Source organism: Colobus angolensis, unplaced genomic scaffold (assembly GCF_000951035.1).
Source record: "Colobus angolensis palliatus isolate OR3802 unplaced genomic scaffold, Cang.pa_1.0 Scaffold23, whole genome shotgun sequence".
Classification (NCBI taxonomy): Eukaryota; Metazoa; Chordata; class Mammalia; order Primates; family Cercopithecidae; genus Colobus; species Colobus angolensis.
This window is the reverse complement of record NW_012115488.1, coordinates 5,895,842-5,923,662: the sequence shown is the minus strand read 5'-3', so window position 1 is coordinate 5,923,662 and position 27,821 is coordinate 5,895,842. Positions and strand designations below refer to the sequence as shown.

At 37.2% G+C, this 27,821-nt stretch overlaps 1 protein-coding gene across 5 annotated transcripts in view; it reads right to left on the bottom strand.

Annotated features, from left to right (window-relative positions):
- Nucleotides 1-27,821, bottom strand: part of RASA1 (RAS p21 protein activator (GTPase activating protein) 1) — a 130,398-nt gene that overhangs the window by 66,603 nt on the left and 35,974 nt on the right. For 4 of the 5 annotated variants that reach the window (XM_011944238.1, XM_011944241.1, XM_011944242.1 and 1 more), the window contains 2 exons: nt 1,249-1,401; nt 104-239 (listed from right to left, as the gene is read on the bottom strand). In XM_011944238.1, the coding sequence (XP_011799628.1) occupies nt 104-239; nt 1,249-1,401 (289 nt within the window). Of the gene's footprint in view, nt 1-103; nt 240-1,248; nt 1,402-1,764; nt 1,811-27,821 lie in introns of all 5 variants that reach the window. The other variant, XM_011944239.1, reaches the window with a different exon arrangement.

Below are 27,821 nucleotides of genomic sequence, written 5' to 3'. Positions count from 1 at the left end.
CAAACCTGCACGTTATGCACATGTACCCTAGAACTTAAAGTATAATAAAAAAAAATAAAATGAAAAAAAAAAAAAAGAAAAATATTTTATTCATTGTACTTGCCTCTGGTGGTGCAACTGGGTAAAGTAATTTTTCTCCTTTAAGTAAACAAGAAACATGACTGTAATAACCTATTAGGTCTGACAGTGAAGAAAAACGTCTTCCACCAATGTAGTAATCTCCACACATAGCAATAATCCTATTTGAACAGGAAAAAATACAGTATAAAAAAATCTTTACAGCCAATTTTAAAGACCAAGTTTCATAAAGAAATTATAAATCCATAATTTCCATACTCTTTTTCTTGTAACTACATCCTTATACTAAAATACTACTTATTAATATCTTCATCACAGCAAATTACTTGGGGCTATTTCTCTTACATATATACATGCATTTGATGTGAAATACGTATCAGGCTTATAAACCTCAATTACAGAATTCCATCAAATATTTGAAAATTCACCCTCAGATACCTCTTCTCACTTTCCATATTTAAGGCTGAATTAACAATGTTAGTAAGTTTTCTCTGGCTTAAAGGACCTCACAGATCTCTTGAAATATTTACACAAAGTACAGGAATAAATTTCACATACTACATGTGGTATCATGGTACTACTGAACCTTATTTTAAAATCTAAAAACCAAGGGCACAAAAACATTTTATCATTTAACACTATATGCATTAGATGATTTTTTTCAATTTCTTCTATAAAAATGAAAGAGAATACAATATGGGTAAATATGTTTATATATACAGAATATTTGTACTTGAAAATTTATATGCCTGTTTCACTGAAGTGCATGTCTGCAAAGAGTTTTAGAACAGTGAAGCTAAACTAGAGGACACAAAATTTGAGTTTCAAACAGGGTTTCCTATACTTTTTGTTATTCTACAGTCTAAAAGTATACAATTCCTTTATTTTAGACCTGCCGCTCAAAGTTTATTTGTAATTCTTTATACTTTAAAAGCTGTAAGTATATTTGAGGATCAGCACAGTAATGCCCAAATACACTGTTTTTAAACAAAAAAATGTAAACATTCAAAAGAATCTCTCTAAATCACTGATTAAATCATTTGACTGAAAACAAGCTTCCTTCTCTATTATTTGTTACTGAGTGATTCACCTTTATTATACAGGTATATTTTTGAATATTATATCAAAATAGCTACACCATTTGGCTTCACAATAGGAATAAAGACTTACCTAAAATGGTTGACAACATTCATCTGGCTAAGAAATGAAAGTACAAAGGACCCTGGCCTGCGATCACTCTCTCTTATAAGGTAACTGCCAGATTTCCCTGCCTGCCTGAGGCGTTCTTCTGCTATCGTTCTGTCAAGTTTTCCGTGATACCACCTAGGGGAAAAACAGAGAAGATATTACAATATAATAGCAAGTGTAAAATTTCTAGTGATACTTGAAAAACATACTACTAGAGGTTTTAAATGCCTACATGTAACTTAAACATCTACATTTTACTCTGAACCAGTTATTCCAATTTTAACTCAATTCAACCTCAGTCTCTCAAAAAATACTCATTTACTTGGTCTTTAATTTGTTCTAAAAGCTCAGTCCTAGTCATCTCATATATAAATCTCTTCCATTTCTACCCATCTCCCTACTTCCAGGATTGCCTGCTATTCAAAATATAAATACTACTGCAACCAAATCCTTACTTAGAAAAATAAGATAAACAAATGGAAATGATTAATTTACTACCTCGATCTTATACTGAGGAACCATGACTTCACAAGGCACATGGAACCTATGAGAATATAAAATGTTTTATTCCATTTTAGTGTTTGTGCCCTGAGACAGGAAAACAGAATTACACTGTCTAAAGGATGCTATTTTAATTTCCTGTTTGAACATGAAGCTGATTAATCCCTTTGGCTCTAAGATAATCTACTCCATGACTATACATTTTACATTTGCACTCAACTTTCCAAATTTATTTAACAAACATTTGGGGGAATAAATAGCACCTTTGTCCCTTCACCCTTCTTGCTCTCAGTTTAACTGTATTCTACCTACATATTATCAAATGATCTATTTGAGAAACTGGCTATAACTCTAGCATCATCCATGATACCAAGTATGCCTATAAAAGCCTCATGGACTGATATAAACAGAAACATGCTTAGAAATATACCAGAAGTATCATACAGGCATGGTAACAAATCTCCAAAGTAACTGTTATAAAATATTTTTACATTTTTCATAGTTTAGTCAAACTCATCCTTAGATACTTACAGCCTAATTTGAAACATTCAGAGAAAAACAACAAACATTCATATTACATTGATATATTCAATTATGTAACATAGTACTTCAGCTTTAACACTCAAAGTTTATTTGTAATCTTACATTTGTAATAATGTAGTATGTATTTTATATAATATATAATAAGCCAATGATAAAAACATTATGCTACTATGACTATTTTTGTAAGCTTGTTGTAATAAAAGCTCATTATTTTTGACACCTTAATTTTTAAAAATAAAAACACAGACACTTAAAACTTATGAAAAGAATCACTTTTAGTTTTCTTCTAAAATCAACCTATTTTAAATAGAGCCCTATGCATAAAGCTGAAAATAATGAACTTATTTAGAGTTCCATTACAACTTAACAAACAAAATATAATTGTAAACTGTTAGTATTAGAGGAAGAAGGGAAAGAACAATCAATATTGCATTCCTCTAAAATCCTAATCTTAGTTCAGCCATCATCTTTGAGACAAATGACAAGTAATTTTAACTTTCAAGAGCTCAGGGATTTTTTTTATTCTAAAATGGAAAGTTTACACCAGAGATCATAAAGGTCCCCTGAGGAACTATAATTTAACAACATAAGAGAACAAAATCTTGAAATTTCAGGCTGTAAGTTTAGCTATGAAAATATAATGGATATCCTTAGGTTATCCGTAGAATATGAAACTAGTGCTTTCCTCATTACTTAAAGCAGTAGAACTATCCCAGAGAGCAGATTTATATACCCAACAAAGATAAAATTAAGGACAATTTTAAGCAAATCTCTATTTTTGTGTACTTGTTATTTGTTAAATTTCTGTTATGTCTTAGGCAGTGTCAACATGAAAAAGGTTTTATTTAATCTCCTTAATCTTTTGAGCTTACCATGAAATGATACACAGAGATACAGGAGGCATTACACAATTACTACTTTACAATCAATATCTGACTTACAATTTTAAGTGATATATACGTTTATTTGTGGTTTTTAGTTGTTTTTGTTTTGTTTTAAGATGGGGGTCTCACTTTGTCACCCAGGCTGGAATGCACTGGTACAGTCTCAGCTCACTGCAACCCCCACCTCCCGGGCTCAACCCATCTTCTCACCACAGCCTCCCAAGTAGCTAAGTAGCTGAGACTGCAGACACATGCTACCATGCCCAGCTTTTTTTTTTTTTTTTTTTTTTGGAGAGACAGTGTTTTGCCTGTTACCCAGGTTGGTCTCAAATTCCTGGACTCAAGCAATCTGCTCATCTCAGCCTTCCAAAGTGCTGGGATTACAGGTGTGAGCCACCACACCAAGCTGATTTTTTACATCTATGTACTTTCAGTAAGATCTGAGCATTAAAGTGGGTAAGTCAGTTCAGGAGAAAGACATTAATCTAAATAAGTAACTATTTCCTACATGTTAGCAATTTCCTTTCATGTCAAAAGGTCATAAGCTTCCAACACGTAAAGCAAAACATGTCAATTCGTGATTATAACTATAAACTGCAATTAAATTATCCAGCCATCAGCTTGTAAACATTTATGTAGTTGATTTGATCCTTAAATGTTTTATAAATAAATCACAATAAATCCAAAGTTGTAAGATTTTATTCAGACACCTTACAGATTTATAGAACCTAAGTAAAATACTATATAACCTTTAAACACCAGTCCTTGGGTTTACTTAAAAACAGTATTTCTCACCCTTTTTTTAACCCACAATCTTTTTCATAAATATAAAAATTTTACCCTACTGATTCAGAGTACCTAAGGTGGCTGCCCTGCACAGAGATTCATATATTCTAATTAGCCCCAGTAGCCAAGAAAATGCTATCTACCTTAACTTTCTGAAGTCTGTAATTCTTTTTATTCTAGGTATAAAATATATGGGATATGCCTTTACAAAATATACTCTCAATAACAAAGATATAACTTTTCCCAAGAGTGAACACTTGGAGAGTGGTTGTCTAAAATACTCAATTTTTTAAAATGCTAAACTTTCTGCCTCTACAAATAGTCACAGCAATAGAATTACAAAGAAATAAAAGAAAACATTTAATCAACCCCCCTATTACTCTTAAGTCTTCACAGTCAAAGCCTTATTATATCTCTTTAAGAGCAGATTTGCTGGTGACTGTTTTCAAGTAAATTAAAAAAATAATTCAATTGGAATCTAGAATACCTCAAAGAAACATAAGTATAAAAGTCATACTGGTGGTATGAGAATACTCTAACATGAGATTACCAAATAATAGCTCATCACCTAAGTTAAAATTTATAAATCTGCTCACATTTGTGGCAAATATAGCACAGAGTATACCTGGCACATAGCAATAATAAGTTTTAAAAGTATTTGTCCAAAGAAGGAAGAAGTGTTGACTCATAAAACAACGTTGAAAAATACTTTATAAGTCATCTAGTTGAACCACCTTGCCAATGTAAAAAACAAAACAAAACAAAAACCTCTTTTTTAACATCAACATAGGAAGTTCTCCTTTTTTCGTTTTGGAAACAGCGTCTCGCTCTGTTACCCAGGTTGGGGTGCAGTGCCATGCTCTCACTGCAACCTCTGCCTCCTGGGTTCAAGTGATTCTACTGTCTCTGCCTCCCAAGTAGCTGGGATTACAGATGCGTGCCACCACATCCGGCTAATTTTTGTATTTTTAGTAGAGACTTGTAAATTAGGGAAATTAATTTCTATCTCAACCTCAGAATAAAATTAATGACTTGTCCTAAATTGCTTTAAAGAAAAATACAAAAATGAAAACTACTACATAGGCTTTATAGTAGAACGGTTAAGACTCTAGAGTCACTGTCTTTGAATCCCAACTCTGCCACTGAGCTGCGCAAATGTAGGCAGATTACTTTATCTCCGAGCCTCAGTTTCCTCATCTATAAAAGGAATAGTGTCTACCTCACAGAACATTGGCTTTTTATTATTAAATGAGCTAACACATATAAAGTTGCTTAGAAGAATACCCAATGGATACCAAGAACCCAGTAAATATTAGCTTAATTATTATCAAACCAATATCACAGGGGAATAGAGGATACTCAAAGGCTATGGGACTGATGAATAAACTTCTTCAAAAAAACTAACACATTTTATGACTGTTGCATAATAGGTGATCAATCTGTGAATCATCTTAGTCTCAATTACCTATTTTCCAGTCTTGTTTACTTTCCATGTAATTTGGGGAAAAGAACAGAAGAAATCAATCTTTTTTTCTACTAAGGCATTAATTTTAGGAGGAAATTTTCTCAGAACTCTTTTTGAACATTATAAAGCATTCAAACTAATTGGGGCTGCAGGTGCCATACTATTAATAAACAAGAAATTCTATTTCACCTGGCAACTCTAGAAGGAAACCCTCAAAGAGCCCCCATTCTTTTCCCAATGTGTATATATTTTGGGTGTTGGGGGGCAGTATAAAGGATAGTATGTACTTGAGATACTATGACTTAAAACTGCTTAATGTAACACGTTAATAACAAAGCATTTATGTCCTCCTATTTAAAAGTAAATTTCCCTCTCTCATCTTCTTTGCCTAAGGAAGCTGGGGAAAAGGAACAGCAGGAGGAAATTCAAGAAGTACATACATGTCTTCCCAGCTAGCTTTGTAAATTTTTGTTGAGAAATCTTACAGGTAGATATGGAGTTTCTTAATTTCATTTTTTTAGAAATACAAATCAATTTATATACAATATCATACATCTAAGATAAAACTGCATGTGAAATAAGTGAACAATTTAAAAAAACACACAGAAATCACTCTATTTTAAATTTGGAATCACATGAACATTTTTTATAAATGTGTGCTGTGGCCAGGCACAGCGGCTCACGCCTTTATAGACCAGCACTTTGGGAGGCTGTGGAGGGGACTGCTTGAACCCAGGAGTTCATGACCAACCTGGGCAATATGGCAAAACCCCACCTCTACAAAAAATACAAAAATTAGCCAAGCATGGTGGCACATGCCTATGATCCCAGCTACTAGAAAGCCTGCGATGGGAGGACAGCTTGAGCCTGAGAAGTCAAGGCTGCAGTGAGACGAGATCATGCCACTGCACTCCAGACTGGGTGACAGAGAGAGACCCTGACTCGGGGTGGGGGCTGCTGCATATTGCTGGAACACATTTGAGGGGCCCTAGTGGGGCCTTTGTGTTTCAAAATCTGTCTCACTTGATCAGAGAAAAATATGTAAATTTGTGCAATGAGAAAATATCCTAGTGTGAATGCAGACAGGCATTTCATTGAAACTATACCATTATTTACAACTCACTTGACAATCCCAAATGAAAACTATCTACTACACAACAGAAAACCATTAAACCAGTGCTAACATCAGTAGACTTCCTTTTATAAAAAGAAAACTAAATTGAAGTTACCAGCAGATCGCTTTTACTGTCCACTTCTTTTTCCTTTTGGTTATATTACCGACAGGCACCAAAGTAGTTACAGAGAAACATACATGCAGAAATCCAATTGCCAAGAAATCTTTTGCATCTGAATCACTTGGGACTCTGTCTGCCTGATCATACTACAAACTTCTGGAGTTATTCTACAAGTCTCAAAATGCTAATCAGACTTTCTTACACATGCTTGTGTCTTCTAGAACTAAATTGGTGATTTCAAGTTGGTATGCATTTGCTAAAACACAAAAATCTTCTAAAGCTCCCATATTTATTTGTAACTAATACATTCTTACAGTCTGTGATATAGTTTGGCTGTGTCTCCACCCAAATCTCATCTCACATGTTGTGGGTGGGACCTGGTGGGAAGTAACTGAATTATGGGGGCAGTTACCCCCATGCTGCTGTTATTGTGATAGTGAGTGAGTCCTCATGAGATCTAATGGTTTTATAAGGGGCATTTCCCCCTTTTGCTCAGTACTTCTCCTTGATGACAGTATGTGACGAAGGAAGGACATGTTTGCTTCCCCTTCCACCGTGATTGTAAGTTTCCTGAGGCCTCCCCAGCCCTGCGGAACTATGAGTCAATTAAGCCTCTTTCCTTTATAAATGACTCCAACTCGGGTTTGTCTTTGTTAGCATCATGAGAATGGACTAATACAGTCTGCTAAAGGTTTAAAAAAAAAAAAAAAAAGCAACTGATTTCTTGAAATGAAAAGGAAAGTCAAGAAAATTTATCTCATACTAAGTGACTTTACTCGGCATTTTTTCAAATCACTATGATAGAGACTAAAATTGGGTCACTGGTAAATTCACTTGAACAACCACTAGGCTAAGCAAAACAGGTGTAGTACCCCTTAGACCAGCTATGCATCACTTAAACTTGGGGAAGGGGAGAAGAGAGCATGTTTATCTTAGCTATTCTTGGGTATATTTGTATATATCCAGATAGCTAGAGTGTGATGTATGTGTGTGTGCACATGCGTACATGTGTGTATGTATTTATCTCAGATCAAGTTAGTTCAAAGTAAGGACAGAAATGCTGTTTCCTTTTTCAATAGGTAATGTATTTAGAGAATCCAAGAGGTTTTAGTTTTGAGAAAGCATTTCTAAAGAAACAGCACTATCATATACATTCTGTCCACCCAAAATTAACTAAAGACTAACATACAAAAGGTGAGAATACAAAAGTTTACACTGAAATGCACTCAACCATGATTGTGAAGTTTTTACTACCTTTAACTCCCATCACCCTAGTAAACAGATAATGAAGAGAAGAAAAAAACCACACCTCTCCAAGAAATGTTATGCACTAATCAAATGTTGCGAGGGAGGAGGAAAAGGGAGGGAAGGCTAGCACAATACCTACTAGCAGGAGGCCAGTATCAGTTAATACAGCACATTTTCAATCTCTTTTATCTGTGTACTTTAAATTCTCAAATGGTATCGATTCTTATAGTTGGGATTTTCTTAGAACTTCAACAATTACAATATCCTACCATTCAGCACATGAAGACAAGAAATCACTACATCTGGAGGTTAAAAGTAAACTTTAGTCTAACATTGTCTCTTATTTAGTTCATCTCCAACAGACTATCTGCCAAGCAGTGTGCTACATGGTAGACGATAACAGTAAATACCACAGAACACCATGACATGAAAGTTTAGGATCCAGTGGAGAAGACATTCAAATTAAGCAACTGTAATCTGGTAAAGTAAGTAAGAGGATACACAGGGATACAAAAAAATACCTGTCTCAGTCTTAGAATTTTAGCATACATTTCCTGAAAGAACTGATGGCTAAATTGAAACCTAAAAGATGAATGGCAACTGATTCGGAAAAAGGGAGGGACTGAGAAGGAAAGTGAGAAAAACGTATAACAGGCAATGGGAGAAAGCACAGGCAAAGAAAAAAAATGACTTATCAAAAGATATATAGCCATAACAATACCCTAAACGTTCTTCATAATATACTTTACAAATCTAATTCCCACCAAGTAAAATGGAAATAATATAAGCTTATAAGTAGACATGTTACTTTACTTGCTGAATACAGACATATTACCTTACTTATGGAATTTCTTCCGGTTCCTCAAACTGAAATATGCCTCAAAGAACATTTTAAAAGTTCAAAATATTCTCAGACCTGTCCTTTCATCTGGTATCAGCAATAACCCTATGAGCACAAGGCAGGGGAATGGGTATTATCCACTCTATCCCTCAAAAGTTCTCCACAATATGCCCATTTTTCTCCTATACACACGCTTATATCTCAAAAATTATTCATTCAACAAAGATTTTTTTAAGCTCCTATTATGTGTTAGGCAATGTTTTAAGGCATTAGTTTTCTTCCTTTGTGCTTTCTCGAGGTGTTTCTCCTATGTAACTTTTTTTAAGAAATAAGAGTGAAATATTACACAATTTACTCAAAGGTCATCCTAAAACTAAGGCATTTTCTACATGCCTTTTCCTCAGAATTTTCCATTTCTGTATTTATTCACAGTCATGGAAATATCAGTTATCAATCAGCTCAAATTATAACCTCTATGAGAGTGATCCCCAAATTTCCCTCTCTAAATCTAACTTCCTTCTTAAACGCCAGGCTTAAATTAACAAAGCCCTCCCAAGAATCTTCACCTTAAGGTGAATATATCAAAATCTTAAAAAATTAGCAAATATCTCTACAAACACACAGAAACACACACACACACCCACTCACACTTCTCTTCCTCTTTATTGTTAATGACACCAGAATCCTTCCTAGTGTCCAGACCTGAAATTTCAAAAGCAACTTTGATTCCTTCTTGTGGTGTTATTTTATTTATGTATGTGGTTGTGTTTATATATTTTAAAAAATGGATTTTCATCCACAGTTCCTGGTTTATAACTCCCATAGCCCTTTGTGTTAGTCTGTCTTTGCATTGCTATAATCGAATACATGAGACTGGGTAATTTATAAAGAAAAGTGGTTTATTTTGGCTCATGGTTCTGCAGGACTATAGAGGAAGCATGGTGCTGGAATCTGCTTTCAGTGAGGCCTCAGGTAGCTTTTACTCACGGCAGAAGGCAAAGGGAGAGCTAGCACATCACATGACCAGAGAGAGCAAGAGAATTCTGGGGGGAGGAGCCAGGCTCCTTTAAACCAGTAGTCCCCAACCTCTGGCACCAGGCACTGACTGATTTAGTGGAAGACAATTTTTCCACAGACGGGAGCTCAGGGGAGATGATTTCAGGATGAAACTGTTTCAGCTCAGATCATCAACCATCAGATTCTCATAAGGAACGCACAACCTATATCCCTCACATGAGGAATTCACAATAGGGTTCGCACTCCTGTGAAAATCTAATGTTGCTGCTGATCTAACTTCTGCTGATCAGAAGGTGGAGCTCAGGCAGTACTGTTTGCTTGCCTGTGGCTCACACCTTCTGCTATGTGGCCCAGCTCCTAACAGGTCATAGACAGGTACCAGTCCATGGAGTAGGAGTTGAGGACCCCTGCTTTAAACAACCAGCTCTCGCCTGAACTCATTACCACAGGGGAGGGCAGCAAACCATTCATGGGGGATCCACCTCTATGATCCAAACACCCACCAGACCCCACTTCCAACAATGGAGGTCTCATTAAACATGAGATTTGGAGGGGACACACATTCAAACTATGTCACCCTCCTTATAGTCTTTTATTACAATGTTTGGTGTGTTAGTCCTCAGGAAACAATATCTTGGACCTTCTCCTGCCCTCCTTTCACCTGCACCAAGGCAGGACTCTAATTTTCCTCCACTTTTCTGACTGTGGGTCATAATGCCCTCATTTCAGAGAGGGTCTTGTGGGGGGCCTTCCTATTGGGAAAAGTGCTGATGTCATGAAAATTCCATAAAAAACCAAAAGGACTGGCTTCACAGCTGAACATGTGAAGATGGGCAAGAAGGTGAACAAGAACTCATCCATTTGCTGGGAGAGTGACATACCCTAACTCCATGGAAACAGAGGCTCCTACATTTGGGACCCTTCCAGACCTTGCCCTATGGCATCCAGACCTTGCCATATGGCTGTTTACTTGTATCCTTTAACATACCCTTCATAATAAACCGGTAAATGTGTTTCCCTCAGTTCTGTGAGTAGCTCTAGCAAATTAATCAAACCCAAAGAGAGGGTTGTGGAAACCCCAACTCGAAGCCATCTGGTAGAAGTTCTAGATAATCCAGACTTACAACCAGTAGGAAGGAGGGCCCAGTCCCCAAGACTGAGCCCTCAGCCATTGGGATCTGACACTATCTCTGGGTAGTACCAGAAACGAATTGGAGGCCAATCAGCTGGTGTTCACTGAAGAACTGATTGCTTATTTGGCAGGGAGAAATACCTTACATTTGGACACAGAAGTCTTCTGTGTTGATTGTTGTGGTGTAAGGGCAGAGGAAAAACAATTTGAGAGTTTTTCCTAAACACTTATCTTCCTAGTCATAAAACTACTGTCAACTTGTATACTGCACCTCCACTATCACTGAAATTATTCTCCAGTTTTCCATTCCTTCATTCATTACCACCCTCTCCATATCACACTGCTCCAACCCTTCCTACAACTAGGGAAAGATTAATCTCCCTAATAGGCTTTTTCTTCCTAAACCACAGGCTTAATCATTTCACTCTAATAGCTCCAAAGTGTACAAATGGCTATTCACTAACAAGTAAAGTACAAACTATTCACCATGGCATTCAAAAGCCACCATGAAAGGCTCCAGCCTCCCTTTTAGCCAAATCAGACTATGTGTAACTCTACAAATACTACCTTGTTTCACCATGTCTTTTCACAATACAGTCATCATTTGATTTTTGCTTGTCAAAACACTATTCTGTGTTGAGTTCCAGGGAAAAGTATACTTGCATAAAGCCATTTTTAATCCCCTTTAACTGAATACATTACCTCCCCCTGATATGGTTGCCCTGTATCCCCACACAAATCTCATGTTGAACTGTTACTCCCAGTGTTGGGGCAGGGACCTGGTGGTAGGTGATTGAATTATGAAGGCAAATTTCCCCTTGCTGTTCTCGTGATAGTAAATTCCCACAAGATCTGATGTTTTAAAAGTGTGTGGCACTTCCCCCCTTCGCTCGCTGTCTCTCCTGTCACCATGTGAAGATGCTGTTGCTTCCCCTTTGCCTTCTGCCATGATTGTAAGTTTTCTGAGGCCTCTCCAGCCATGACTCCTGTACAGCCTACAGAACTGTGAGTCACTTAAACCTTTTCTTCACAAATTACCCAGACTCAGGTAGTTCTTTGTAGCAGTATGAGAAAAGGATCATACAGAAAACTGGTACCAAAAAAGTGTGGCACTGCTATAAAGATACCTCAAAATGTGGAAGCAACTTTGGAACTGGGTAATAGGCATAGGATGGAACAATTTGGAGGGATCAGAAGAAGACAGGAAGATGTGGGAAAGTTTTGAACTTCCTAGAGACTTGCTCAATTGTAACCAAAACGCTGATAGTGATACGGACAGTGAAATCCAGGCTGATGTGGTCTCAGATGGAGAAAGTAACTTACTAAGAACCAGAGTAACAGTCACTTTTGCTATGATTTAGCAGAGACTGGCAGCATTGTGCCCCTGCCCTAAAGATGTGTTGAACTTTGAACTTGACAGAGATGATTTAGGGTATCTGGCAGAAGAAATTTCTAAGCAGCAAAGCATTCAAGATGTGATTTGTTTTTTTTTCTAAAAGTATATGCTCATATGTATGAAGAAAGAGATGGTATGAAACTGGAACTTATGTTTAAAAGGGAAGTAGAACATAAAAGTTTGGAAATTTTACAGCCTCACCATGCTATAGAAAAGACAAACCCATTTTCTGGGGAGATATTCAAGCCAATGGAAGAAATTTACATAAATAACAAGGAGCCAAATGCTAATAGCCAAGACAATGGGGAAAATGTCTCCCAGGGCATGTCAGAGATCTTCATGGCTGCCCCTCCAGTACAGGCCTGGAGGTCTAAGAGGGAAAAATGGTTTCATGGGCCAGCCCCAGAGCCCCACTGCTAAGTGCATCCTTGGGACTTGGTGCCCTGCATCCCAGCCACTCCAGCTCCAGCTGTGGCTGTGGCTAAAAGGGGCCAATGTACAACTTGGGGCATGGCTTCAGAGGGTGTAAGCCACAAGCCTTGGTGGATTCCACATGGTGTTGGGTCTGTGGGTGCACAGAAGGCAAGAGCAGAGCCTCCACCTTGATTTTAGAAGATGGATGGAAATGCCTGGATGTCTAGGCAGGACTCCACTGCAGGGGCAGAGCCCTCATGGAGAACCTCCACTAGGGCAGTGCAGAGGGGAAATCTGGGATTGGAACCCTCACAGAGAGTCCCCACTAGAGCACTGCCTAATGGAGCTGTGGGAAAAGGGCCATGATCCTCCAGACTCCACAAGGGTAGATCCACTGACAGCTTGCACTGTGTCTGCAAAAGTCGCAGGCACTCAATGCCAGCCCATAAAAGCAGCTGTGGGGGTTGTATCCTGCAGAGCCATGGGGCAGAGCTGCCAAAGGCCTTAGGAGGCCACCCCTTGCATCAGCGTGCCCTGGATATGAGACGTGGAATCAAGGATTTGGGAGCTTTAAGGTTTCATGACTTCCCTGCTGGGTTTCAGACTTGCATGGGGCCTGTAGCCCATTTGTTTTGGCTATTTCTCCCATTTGCAACAAGAGCATTTACCCATTGCCTGTACTCTCATTGTACCTTGGAAGAAACTAATTTGTTTTTTATTTTACAGGCTCATAGGTGGAAGGGACTTGCCTTGTCTCAGATGAGACTTTGGACTTTTGAGTTAATGCTGGAATAAGTTAAGAGTTTGGGGGACTGTTGGTAAGGCATGATTGTGTCTTGACATGTGAGAATAATGAGATTTGGGAGAGGCGGGGGAGAATGATAAGATTTGGCTCTGTGTCCCCCACCTAAATCTCATGTTGAATTGTAATTCCTAATGTTGGGGAGGGGACCTGGTGGTAGGTGATTGGATCATGGGAACAAATTTCCACTAGCTGCTCTCGTGATAGTGAGTTCTCACAAGATCTGATGGTTCAAAAGTGCGTGGCACATTCCCCTTCACATGCTGTCTCTCCTGTCACCATGTGAAGATGTGCTTGCTTCCCCTCTGCCTTCTACCATGACTGTAAGATTCCTGAGGCCTCCCCAGCCATGTGTGAGTCAATTAAACATTGCTTCTTTATAAACTACCCAGTCTCAGGTAGTTATTTATAGCAGTGTGAAGACAAACTAATACACATTCCTTTAAAATCCTCTGCATTTAGATATAATCTTCCTCTATCTCATTGTACTTTTTTACATGTTCCCCTATCTGGTCATAAACTCCTCCTCTAACAGGCCAAATTTTGCTGATTTTTATATCCCCTATAGCATTCTTAGTATAGTGCTTTGCATACAGTAGGGAATCCACAAATGTTTGTGGGGGTTATAATAAAAGCTCAGGTAGAACTGTTCTCTGGATTTCAGTATGATACACGAAAGCACCTTTCAAAATGCCAAGAACATATCAGCCCAGCAATGAATCTCAACCTAATGGTAGTACTATCACTCTAAATATCTTCTAGAAAACTGTTTCATTACAACTATCTATTATAAAGGGGGGATATTTGACAAAGCAAACCTCTAAAAGAGATGGGAAAAAATGAGCTTAAGATTATGAGAAAAACGGCCGGGCGTGGTGGCACAAGCCTATAATTATAGAACTTTGGAAGACTGAGGTGGGCGGACTGCTTGAGCTCAGGAGTTCAAGACCAGGCTGGGCAACATGGCAAAACCCTGTCTCTACAAAATATACAAAAATTAGCTGAGTGTGGTGGTACGCGCCTGTAATCACAGCTACTCAGGAGGCTGAGGCATGAGAATTACTTGAACCCAGGTGGCAGAGGTTGCAGTGAGATGAGATCGTGCCACTGCACTCTAGCCTAGGCAACAGAGCAAGATACTGTCTCAAAACAAAAAAACAAAAGAGCATGAGAAAAACAGTCTTATTAGGGGAAGAAGGTCATCTTTTCCTTAAAAACAGAAGAGACAAAAAGATAGGTGGAAACACAGTGTCTACAATCATGGAATGGCAAAAGAACAAATACACAGTTGCCTCACAGTAAAAAGTGGAGAAAATTATTTTAAGATGAAATATCTGGGATGGAAAAAGCTTTCAGATATCTAGTCTAATTCCTTAAGGTCACAAATAAGCAAAGTGATAAGTGAACTTGAAAACATGTAATTTTGATTCTCCCTATAAAGTAGTAATCAAGGCCATCTAATGAGGAAGAAGATAGGCCTTAAGCAGTGTGGTAAAATGCCAAAGCAGAACAGCTAGGGGGAAATATATTAAAAGTCTGGAAGGCATAAACAAAAGAAGTGCAATAAGAGCACATGTAATAAAAGCACAGATGAAGTTGGCACAAATTCATGGTATCTGCTAGGCACAGTGGCCCACAACTGTAATCCCAGCACTTTGGGAGGTTAAGGCGAGCAGATCACATGAGGCCAGGAGTTCAAGAACAGCCTGGCCAACAAGGTGAAACCCCGACTCTACTAAAAATACAAAAATTAGCCAGGTGTAGTGGCACACGCCTGTAATCCCAGCTACTCGGAAGTCTGAGGCATGAGAACTGCTTGAATCTAGGAGATGGAGGTTGCAGTAAGCCGAGATTGTGCCACTGCACTCTGGCCTGGGCCACACAGCAAGACTCTGTCTCCAAAAAAAAAAAAAGGGGGGGAGGTATCCAAGTAGCAATCAGGTGACTTTTCCCATAAACTCAGATTCTTGGCACTTTAGAGCAGTTTTAATTTCCGAAACTCTGTTTCTCACATGGAAGAAGAAATCAGGGAGTCCACAAGTTACCAGAAAACAGCTTTGTATCTATAATTATGAGAGGCTTTGACAGTTTATGTGCAGGAAGTTCTCCAAAACAGGAATGCTGAGGCACAGGGTACTAATAACAGATACAGGAAGGACCATGCAGCTTCCTTACTCCCACTCTCCATGTTCTCAATTCTCAAGTCTCTGTGGGACAGGTCTAGAAATTTCAGAGAAGAAAGACAGATAGTGGCAATCCTGACACATGAAATAAAATGCCATGAAATTTGAGGGAAAGAGGTAGAAAATTTAAGGATGAGAAAAATGAAGAAGAACCTTTGGTTTTGAAGTATTTTTGTGATTGTCCATTTAACTGTTTATCCACTGATAACCTGGGAATCTGAATAGGCTATCCATTACTGTCTTTTGAAAGGCTAATTATTTTTTCCACAGCTATTTTTCCCATTTCTTAAAATGCATTCTGAAACCAACTGGCCCTCAATATGATAACTATAGTAACCAGGCAAAGAAGGAATTATCTTCCAGGTACCATAGTCAGAACATCTTAGAGGGCACATCTATTACAGGCAACAAAAGCCAAGGCACAAGCTAATCATTCGTCATGCTTTAAATTTATACTCGCAATTTGTCTTTTCAAACAAACAGATCTGGTCTCAGAGCATTCTAGCACAAAAAAAGTTAAACATTAATAGTTCTGAAAATTATCCAAATATGTCAGTTTAAAATGTATTACTTGGTGTACAGATTTTAACTTAGTGTCCATAATTTTTTAAATTTTAATGAAATTACTGAAGAAACCACAGAAAAATTTTTATTGCAATTCCAAACGACTTTCAATAATTAAAAAAATCAGCCTTTAATTTCAATTTTTTGAAATTAAACTTTTAACCTGCACTGTACTTTAAATCAATATTTTTTTGAAGTAAAATAAACATAATTGTTATGAAGTATTTAATCTGCTTGATTACTAACATAAAAAATAATGGAAGCAGACTATTATTCGCAAGGTGCTACTCATACAACAAATAATCTTGACAGCAGTTGTTCAACCCTCTCCCACATTAAACATTCTAATATGAGATAATTAAATAATATTCTGTATTTACTCTAGGTTGAGAGGTTTTCTGAAAAACTCAAAAGATAGCACACTTTTTTAAAAACACAAGATTTTTTTAAAAGGAAGCTGCTATGATTTGAATATGCCCCCAAATTTCCTGTGTTAGAAACTTAATCCCCAAATTCATACATTGATGGTATTTGGTGGTAGGGCCTTTGTGAAGTAATTAGGATTGTAACAAATAGCTTTTTTTAAATAAATTACCAGTTCCAGGTATTCTGCTGCAGTAATAGAAAATGGACTAAGACTGAAGTTTTTGCCTGTTAGCCATTAATAGAAGCTGTGATGTAATTCTGTACTTCTTTATGAACAGGGTGAATATGACAATCAGAATAATATATCCATTTTAATATAAAACTCTTTATACTTTACATAATTTGGAAACCACATTCTGCCTAGCTCCCAAATATAATGCCCTCAAAGAGGTGTAATACTCAAAATTTTTTTATTTAGGATCTCTGAAACAAACTTAAAGATGAGGGTGTCACTTGTATAATAATCTAGGTCACATAACTGTCATACTCATCCAGTATCACAATAAAGAGCATTTAACAATGTAAATAATTCCTAACTCTCCCATTAACCTTAAAGACAGAACTGCATTTCCACCAGCGACTGGATCTTTCAATCTAGATATCTCAACAACTAAAACTCAATACTTTTTTTTTTAATGACCATCATCATTCTTCCCACAGCCCTTCTCTTTACCTCTCCTCTCTCTCGTTTCTCATCTTTACTTGCCATTAACATCAATTCAGATACCCAAGCTATGAGCTGAACCATCTATTGTTGGTTTAAGACCAAAAAATTAAATACAATTCAACCTGATGGAAACTTCTCATCAGTATCTCTGACCTATCTCTCTACCCTGTTTCCCTCATATCCAATCAGTCAAAAAGCCTTAACAATTCCACCTTCCTATACTCTCTTATTCCATCCTGTCATTTCCTTTCCAACCCATTATGTTCTCTATCCCTACAACAGGTTTTTCAGTTTTACTGGTCTCCCATCTCCTTATACATCTATAATATTATCGCCAGAAACAACTATGCCCAAAACACAAATCAAAACTGAAAAAGTCCCATTGCTTACAGAATTAAATCTAAACAACTGGTACAACATTCAGTAATCTTTATGACTTGGCCAGTCTCCACTGGACTACCTGTCATTTCTTAAACAAACCAAACATGCACTTTATTTCTTGTTTTTGTTTTTTTGTTTTTTGTTGTTTTTCGAGACAGAGTTTCACTCTTGTTGGCCAGGCTGGAGTGTAACAGCATGATCTCGACTCACTGTAACTTTCACCTCCCGGGTTCAAGCGATTCTCCTGCCTGCCTCGGCCTCCCGAACAGCTGGGATTACAGGCATGTGCCATCATGCCTCGCTAATTGTTTGTATTTTCAGTAGAGACAGGGTTTCTCCATGTTGGTCAGGGTAGTCTCAGACTCCTGACCTCAGGTGATCCACCCACCTCAGCCTCCCAAAGTGCTGGGATTGCAGGCATGAGCTACCACACCTGGCCCAAACATGCATTTTCAGACCTCTACCCCTTTGATCATACTAATCCTTTCATTTGCAATGTCCTTATTGCCATCCCCTTGTCTATAGAAATCTGTCTCATTCTTCAGTGTCTAGCTTAAGTGTCATCTCCTTGATCCCTTGGTCATAATTAATCTACCATGATGTCAGCTGATTTCTCACACTTGTTTTTGGCATTTTATCTTGTCTGTAATATAATCAATCATTTTCATATTTGCTTTCTCCATTACAGTGAAAAGTACTTGTGGATACTGGGGACATCTAAGTCATCTTCACAATTCTCTAGTCTAGCACATGGCACAGTGTCTTGAACCCAGTAGGCTCTGGCAGGTGGGAGATGAGGAAAACAAATCTGTCAAAAAGTTCCGCCTACGCGGAAATTCAAAAGTCATAATCCCTTACTGAAATCCACATATCTAGCCAAACTGGAGAATGACTTTCACTCTCCCATTCAAGCTATTTCTCACCTCTCCTTCCTCTTTTTCCTGGTAAAGCCCTGGCTCCAAACTATTTGCCTTGTCCTCCCACCCTGTGGTAGTTATCTATCACTCTTCCCTTCAAGGAATACCTATATCTCCAGGGATAGTCAAAATTCAACCACCTCAAAGATATTAGCTAAAGACCACCTGTGCCCAAAGTGATATTTTAAACCTAAAATCACCTAGTATAAAATGCCATTTGATCACATCAAAAACTGAGATAGAAATGTGAGTTCCCTCACTTAAACACCCTAACCTCCCCTTGCACTGAACTCCCATAATATCTGCAGTCTATACAACTTGTTGACACTCAAAGATGATTTGTAAGATGCCTGTTCAGCACCCATCCCATTCAGGGAAAACACTCAGTCTCTCTGTGGGAACTCTTTCTCCCTCAATTCCAACAGGGAAAGTATAATTTTCCTTCAATAATCTAGCCTACTCATAGTTGATCATTCCATGATAAGCAAGTATTCAAGTATTTTTTCCACACTCATACCGGCAAATCTATTTTTTTCTCTGAAAGCAAAAGACTTAGGATGCAAGATCAAAGAAAGAGTTCTTGCTTATTTATTTGTTTGCTACATTTTCTAATATTCTGAAGAGCCTGTGTATAATAAGAAAGAATGAAGCTGAGAGGGCCAAAGAGATGAAGAGATGGAAATGAAGATTAATGCTAGCATTCACATCCCTGGTTCCAGATATCCCTGAGATTCCAGTTGCAAACTGTCTTTCCCTTAGTTTAGTTGTTCATCTCATCCTTTGATAACCTCTAGCCCAGAAAGAGGAGACCCAGCAAAAAGGTCTCTAGCCCCTTTCACATGTTTAAAACATTGCTGGCCCCTAAAGAACTTCCGTTTTTGTAGGTTATAACTGTCAATATTTACTGTATTAGAAATTAGAACTGAAAAAATTTTTAAAGTTTGAAAATTAATTTACAAATAACACATAATGGAGTAAATGTTAATACAGATAACATATTCTTCACGTAAAATATGTTCTCCAAAAAAATTTTATGAGAAGAGCAGCACCAATTTACATTTTTGTACAAATGTTTAGTATCTAACTAAATAGAAAACAGATTTTCTTATCTGTTTCTGCATTCAATATGTTGCTCTATATTGCTTTGGTTCATAGCATATGAGGACTATTACTTAATAAAGTTACATATAAGTTAGATGAAATGTAGAATCTGACCACATCTAAAACATCTGTATTTTATTCCATTAAAATCCACTGGCCTATCATTTACTGATGCATATCATGAGTTGCATCATGCATCTGAAAAATATTGCTTCACTGAACTATGCAGATCTTCCAGATATTAACACATTTCATTTACATTATCAAAACATTACATTCCTTATATATCACCAGTATGCCAGTATGCAGTAAAGGATTAATAACTCAGTAGGGCTAGGTTGTCCACACCTTGGATATTCCAAAGAAAGGTTTGGTCCTTGCCCACCTAAGGCCCTTGAAATATGCTGCTTAATACAAGGGCCTTTGTTTACTGAATCCTTGAGCCACACCAACAGATTATGCTAACAATGTAATTTATGGTAGGGGCCTTGGTCCATGCAGTATCAGTCTGACCTCTGGAGTCAAACAGATGGAGTTACTAAAGTCAGCAACGTGGGCACTTTAGGCCTTCATGAAAGATACCCAAAAAATCCCTGGACACCAAGACTCAGGTGAGTTCTCCTGGTTGGCAATACTTGACACGTGTTGTCACATACTGCTGCTGTGAGCAGCAGTTAAGCACTGTCCCTATGACTCCCGTGGGAGAGGGCAACTGGAAGTTTGCATCTAATCTCTGCTGGACTCTGCCCTATGCACCTCTTTCAATAGCTGATTTTAAACTGTAACCTTTTGCTATAATAAATTGTTATTACTGTGAGTATAACAGTTTTGCCATGTTCTGTTAGTCCTTCTGGCAAATCCCTGAACCTAAGGGTGGTCTCAGAGACTTCTGACAACCATCAATCTCATCAGAAAAGTCATTAAGTATTTGAGAAACCTTCAAAGTCACAGTTGTAGATACAAGGCCTCCAAAATTCTAATTTTTGCTTGAAAATTTAAATATCATCTTAAAGCACCAAATACTGCCAGTTTTTTTCCTCAAAGTGACAGGCTCACTTAGTTCTTTTTCAAGAAAATATCTGCCATGTACTGAAATCTAAATAACCATGGTTTGTCAGTTATTTTTCAAAGTAAAACTAATGTGTCATGAAAGAAGTGGCTTGTTCAGGTATTGACTCAATAATCGCATAACTCTTTTTTCTCAAGACATTGCACGTCAGGATATAGTACTATGTGTTCTTTCCATTCCAACCCACAAAATACTAAAAAGACATATACTCAAGGACTGCAATTTAATAAAATTAATAATTTTTACTGTTCTATCAAAGACTTTCTTAACTGGAACTGGCTTTATTTTTTTCTGCAGGTATGTGGCGGCAAAGAATACAATAATTACTATTATAGTTTGATGCATAAATTACTTGATAATGAATTATTTGGTACATTAAGGCAATTACTACATGAATTTATACTAAGGCATCAGAAGTTTTCATTTTGTACCAGAGTGCAAACGTCAAGAAACTGAAAATGGCAAATAATGCATTAGTATTATGAAAATTATTTGACTTTACAGACTTCTTGAAAGGGCCTCAGGGAACCCCATGGTTTGGAACTCTAGGGAAAGCAGACAGACTATCAATATCAGGAAAGCCATTCCAACCACTTTATACAACAATCTTAACTAAGTCAGTCAGCACTTACATGAAAAACAAGACTATCACCAATATTGTAACCAAAATTTTAATTCCTTCCTACTTCTTTATGCAAAGCCTATTCAGACTCCATTAGTTGTAAATTTTTGGTGGCCATTGTTTTTAAATAAGATCAACTCTATCATAAAAAATAACTCTGGAAATAAGTTATTTCTAAATAATGTATTCAACTCTCATATTCTATTGATGTATTTCAGAGTTCACTTACTAGCTTTGCATCTTTCCTTTGATTACAAACATTCTGAGGATACATTCCAGTCTCTTTTGATTAATTTTTCTTTAGATGAATCACCCATTTGTGGAATTTTTTAAATTCCTTATTTTCTTCTTGATAGTTTGCTATGATTTCAAAAATTATTTAGGAATGTCTTACATATAACTTACAGTTATTTACAAAGAAATCAACTTCAAAGCAGTCAATTGATCTTCAAAAGCAACAAGCTGCTTGACATTACTTGCCCCAACCAACAACAGAAGTCTTTCCTGTAGCCAAACATTACATTATCTCTCTTTCTTCTTTTTCCTGGTAAAGCCCTGCCTCCAAGTCACCCAACAAGCAGAAGAGCTTTCAACTAGCACATACACATAAATCCTAGAAAAAGATCTTATCACATATAAAAATTTAATGTATAATAGAAGGCATATCACAAAAAATATTCAAAAAATATTGATACAACATTCAGTTAGATGCTTGGAAAGTTATCAACTGAGAATCCCAAACCATGCCAAATTAAATATTAAACAAGTTAAAGTATTTTTTAAAATACTATAAAAACTATAGGTTTATATATAAAATACTGATATACGATAATCTTTGCTTAAAAGCCAAAACAAAAACCAAAAATCAAAGAAATATACAAAGACTGAGATTTGACAGTACAAAACATGTGAAAGCAGGTAAAATACAAGATGTGCATGTGCTCACATAACACAAGAAAGGATCATCACTGTGGCTGTTCACAGTGTCATACAACTAGATAAAACTTAATCACTAGAGATAAAGAGTAAATAAATTATGTATATCCAATAGAAAACTATGTGGTTACTTAAAAGAGTAAGGCAGTTTAAACATTCAGAAGTATACAAACACACTGTATGTATTACCATATACTTATCTTCAAGTCTTTGCACAAAAATGTCACTTAATGAGTCCTATCTTGACTACCTAATTTAAAATGGCAACTTCTCCTCTGGCACTGCCAGTACCCTATTATCCAGTCTGACTGCTTTTTCCTTTTTGCCATAGCACTTACTACCTTCTAGAATTCTATACTATTTAGGTATGTATCATATTTATTGCATGTCTCCTCTCTGCAAAATATAACCTACAGAGCAACAATTATCTTCATCTGTTTATTCATTTATCCTAAGCACCTTAAAATAGTGCCTGAATAGGTTCTGAAATTTTCACCCCTTAAATAAATCAACATACACAGAATTGGTATTGACCCTAGAAAGTCTAACTGGGAAACTGAGAGTCAGTGGCAGAAAGGGATCTTTTTAATTAAAGAGTACCTTTTTTTATATGTTGTATTTTCTCCCTCCATGAAAAAATATATTGCCTATTAGAAAACTTAACAATCTTATGCATTGTGTAACGACAGGGATACATTCTAAGAAATTTATCTTCAGGCAATTTCATCATTGTGCAGACATCATAAAGTATACATACACAAATCTGACTGCCATGGCCTACTACACACGGCATAGCATATTGTTTCTAGGCTACCAACCTGCACAGCATATTGCTATACTGAATACTACAGGCAATTGTAACACAGTGGTATTTGTGCATCTAAACATATCTAAATATAGAAAAGGTACAATAAAAATATGGCATTATAATCCTATAGTACTGACCAAAATGTCATTATACTAACATAACTGTATGTTAAACATAGGTAAATGTATACTTATGTGTTATACATATGCATGCACATTATACATATACATACACAACAGCAATGGTTACTACCAAGAACGGTGAGATTAGGAAGGTATGAGGGAGTAAAGACTTTTCCCTATATTGTTCATTATTTTGTTTTTTAATGCTAGTTATAATACTTGTCACATTACTTGCAGCAGAATAATCTCCAATCAAGAACTGCTAGAAACGACAAATAAAATACCAAAAAATAAAAAAATAAAAAGAAGAACAGTCTGTTTAAATCATCCAAGAGCTAAATATGGAGGCAATCAGAACTTAAGGAACCAACATTTCAAAAAAAGTAGAATCCTAAAGAAGGTGCCATTCAGCAACCACTCTGCCACTTTTCCCCTCAAACTATTTATCTGCATATTGTGGTCACAAAGCAAGAGGCTGAGAATTCATGCAAAAGACCCAGGTCTTCGGTCTGTGTCCTAATAGGAGGAAAACAATCCAGCAGAACTTTCAACAGTCTCACAAACCTGGTGAGACAAATACTAAGAGACTTGAAGGGCGAGGATTCTGGCCATAAAAAAGAAACAGAGAACTGAACCACAGGCTTAACTATTTCCCTCCAGAGACATCTACTGAACTGTGAAGCTACAGAGACAAGAAGTTAAGTAAAGACTGCGTAGCAAGCTGTAGTATTCAAAAGTTTTGTGATTCAAGTGATCTAACTGCATTCTATCTGCCTAACAGAGGAGAGGCTAAGCCATCCATCCTCTATAGCAAATGATCATTCAGATAACCTATAAAATTGTCAAACACAACGTCTGGCATTTAACTAAAATGTAACACATGCCAAGAGAGTATACAAAAAGACAAACAAGTAAATAAATGAAACAAAGATACAATACAAAACTTCCGGAAAAAAACAAAAGTTGGTTCTTGGAGAGTCTATTAAAGTCAACATTTTGTTAACACTGATCAAAGAAGAAAAAGTCACAAATTATCAATTTCTGACTCAAAGAGGAATAAATTTTAAAATTACAGACAGAAAGCTGTAATAGTTATTCAAGAAAATATAGGAAAAGACAAAATAAAGATGGAATTTAAGGATAAAATTTGAATATTTAAAAAGTCATCAAAGTTGTAAAATTAAGAGCTAAACATAATGTTAACAGATTAGGTAGTTTTGTTTTGCTTTTTGTTTTGAGATGGAGTCTTGCTCTTTCACCCAGGCTGGAGTGCAGTGGCGCGATCTCAGGTCACTGTCAGGTCTGCCTCCCGGGTTCACGCCATTCTCCTGCCTCAGCCTCCCAAGTAGCTGGGACTACAGCTGCCCGCCAACACGCCCGTCTAATTTTTTGTATTTTTAGTAGAGGGGGTTTTCACCGTGTTAGCCAGGATGGTCTCGATCTCCTGACCTTGTGATTCACCCGCCTCAGCATCCCAAAGTGCTGGGATTACAGACGTGAGCCACTGCGCCCGGCCAAGAAGCTAATAATTTGAAAAGTTCCATAGAAAATACACTTACTAGAGCATAAAAAGAAAACAACGACAGAAAATACAAAAAAGTTATACCTGTCAAACAGCAATGCAGAAAAAAAAGAAAATACAGAAAAGAATACAAAAGATGAATGGGACATCGTTTTTTAAAAAGTTGCTAACAGGCTGGGCAAAGTGGCTCACACCTGTTACCCAACACTTCACGCGGCTGACGAGGGAGGATCTTTGAAGCCAGGAGTTCAAGACCAGCTTGGGCAACAAAGCAAGACCCCCAACTCTACAAAAAAGGTTTTCTAAAACAAATAAGCTACGCACAGTGGCGCACAGTTATAGTCCCCAGCTACTCAGGAGGCTGAGGCAAGAGCGCTGCTTGAGCCCAGGAGTTCAAGGATGCAGTAAGCTATGATCATACCACTGCACTCCAGCCTGGGTGACAGAGAGACACCCTGTCTCAAAAAAAAGGGGAAGTGGTGGGGTGGGGTGTGGGGGCGTAGACATACATGTACAGTACCAGAAAGGAGGCAATAGAGAATAGAACAGAAGCAAAATATGAAGAAAAATTAGTCAAGAATTTTCCAAACTCAATCAAAAATGTTAAGGCAAAGATTCAAGCATTCTATATACCCCAGCAAGTTTTTTTTTCCTTAAAAAAAAAGGCCACATCTAGGCAAATCACAGTAAAAATGCTAAAAACCAAAGGCAAGACTAAATTTTTTTTTCAACTTTTATTTTAAGTTCAGGGGTACATGTGCAGAATTGTTACACAGGTAAATGTGTGTCATGGGAGTTTGTTGTACAGATCATTTCATCACCCAGGTTATAAAGCCTAGTACCTATTGGTTATTTTTCCTGAGCCTCTCCCTCCTCCCACCCTCCACTCTCAATGAGGCCCCAGTGTGTGTTACTCCCCTCTACGTATCCATGTGTTCTCATCATTCAGTTCCAACTTATAAGTGAGAGCATGCAGTATTTGATTTTTCTGTTCTTGCATTAGTTTGCTGAGGATAATGGCTTCCAGCTTCATGCATGTCCCTATAAAGGACATAATCTTGTTATTTTTTTAATGGCTGCATAGTATTCCATGGTATATATGTACCACATTTTCTTGATCCAGTCTATTAATGATGAGCATTTAGGCTGATTCCATGTCTTTGCTACCATGAACAGTGCTGCAATGAACATACATGTGCAAATGTCTTTGTAACAGAGTGATTTATATTCCTTTGGTTATATACCCAGTAATGAGATTCATGGGTTGAATGGTACGTCTATCTTTAGGTCTTTGAGGAAATGCCACACAGTCTTCCACAACAGTTGAACTAATTTACACCCCCACCAACTGTGTATAAGCATTCCTTTTTCTCCACAACCTCGCTAGCACATGTGATTTTCTGACTTCTTAATAACACCCATGCTGACTGGTGTCATGGTGGCTTGGATTTATATTTCTCTAATGATCAGTGATGTTGAGCTTTATTTTGTCTGATTCTTGCCCGCATGTATGTCTTCTTTTGAAACATGTCTCTTCATGTCTTTTGCCCACATTTTAATGGATTATTTTCCTCATAAATTTAAGTTCTAGATGCTGAATATTAGACCTCTGTCAGATACATAGTTTGCAAAATATTTCTCCCATTCTGCGGGTTGTCTGTTTACTCTGTTGATAGTTACTTTTGCCATGCAGAAGCTCTTTCATTTAATTGGATCCCATTTGCCAATTTTTGCTTTTGTTGCAATTGCTTTTGGCATCTTCCTCATGAAACTTTGCCCAGGCCTATGTCCTGAATGGTACTGCCTACATTGTCTTCCAGGGTTTTTATAGTATGGGGTATTACATTTTAGTTTTTATTTCATCTTAATTTTTGCATATGGTGTAAGGAAAGGGTCTAGTTTCAATCTTCTGCATATGGCTAGTCAGTTATCCAAGCACCATTTATTGAATGGTCCTTTCCCCATTGCTTGTTTTTGTCAAGTTTGTCAAAAATCAGATAGCTGTGTGAGGTCTTATTTCTAGGATCTCTATTCTGTTCCATTGGTGTTATGTCTCTGTTCTAGTACCAGTACCATGTTATTTTGGTTACAGGAGTTCTGTGGTATAGCTTGAAGTTGGGTAGCATGATGCCTCCAGTTTCGTTCTTTGGCAAGACTAAATCTTCAAAGTAGTCAAAACAGAAAGACATTATATTCAAAGAAACAGATAAAAAATTTTTGCTAACTTTGCAACAAAAATACTGGACAGCAGAGAGAATGAAATATCTTCAAATTTCTGAAAGAAAGCAACTGTGAATCTAGAATCTAATGCACAGAGACAATATCCTTCATAAACAGAAACAAGTACATTTTCAGATAAATAGAAAGTATATTTGACAACTGACGTTTACCAAAAAAAAAAAAAAAAAAAGTATTAAAAGAAGTTCCATAGGCCAAAAGAAAAGTTAAAAAGTTCCTATCCTACAGGAAACAATGGAAATGCAGCATGAAGTGAAGAGCATCATAACAGTAAATATATGTGTAAACAAACACTGTACAAAGCAATAATATCTAATGAATATTAAAACATGTATAATAGGCCGGCATGATGGTTCATGCCTGTAATCTCAGCACTTTGGGAAGCAGATGCAGGTGGATCACTTGAGGTCAATAGTTCAAGACCAACCTCCCCAACATGGCGAAACCCCAACTCTACTAAAAACACAAAAATTAGCTGGGTGTGGGGGCACACACCTGTAATCTCAGTCACTTGGGAGAGTAAGGCAGGAGAATTGTATGAACCTAGGAGTCGGAGGTTGCAGTGAGCCAAGATTGTGGCACTGTACTCCAGCCTGGGCAACAGAGTGAGACTCCACGTCAAAAAAAAAGAAAAAAAAAAGGCATAATAAACATGCAGAGCAATAATGTAAAAAGCAGAAGGAGGCCGGACACATTAGCTCACGCCTGTAATCCCAGCACTCTGGGAGGCCCGAA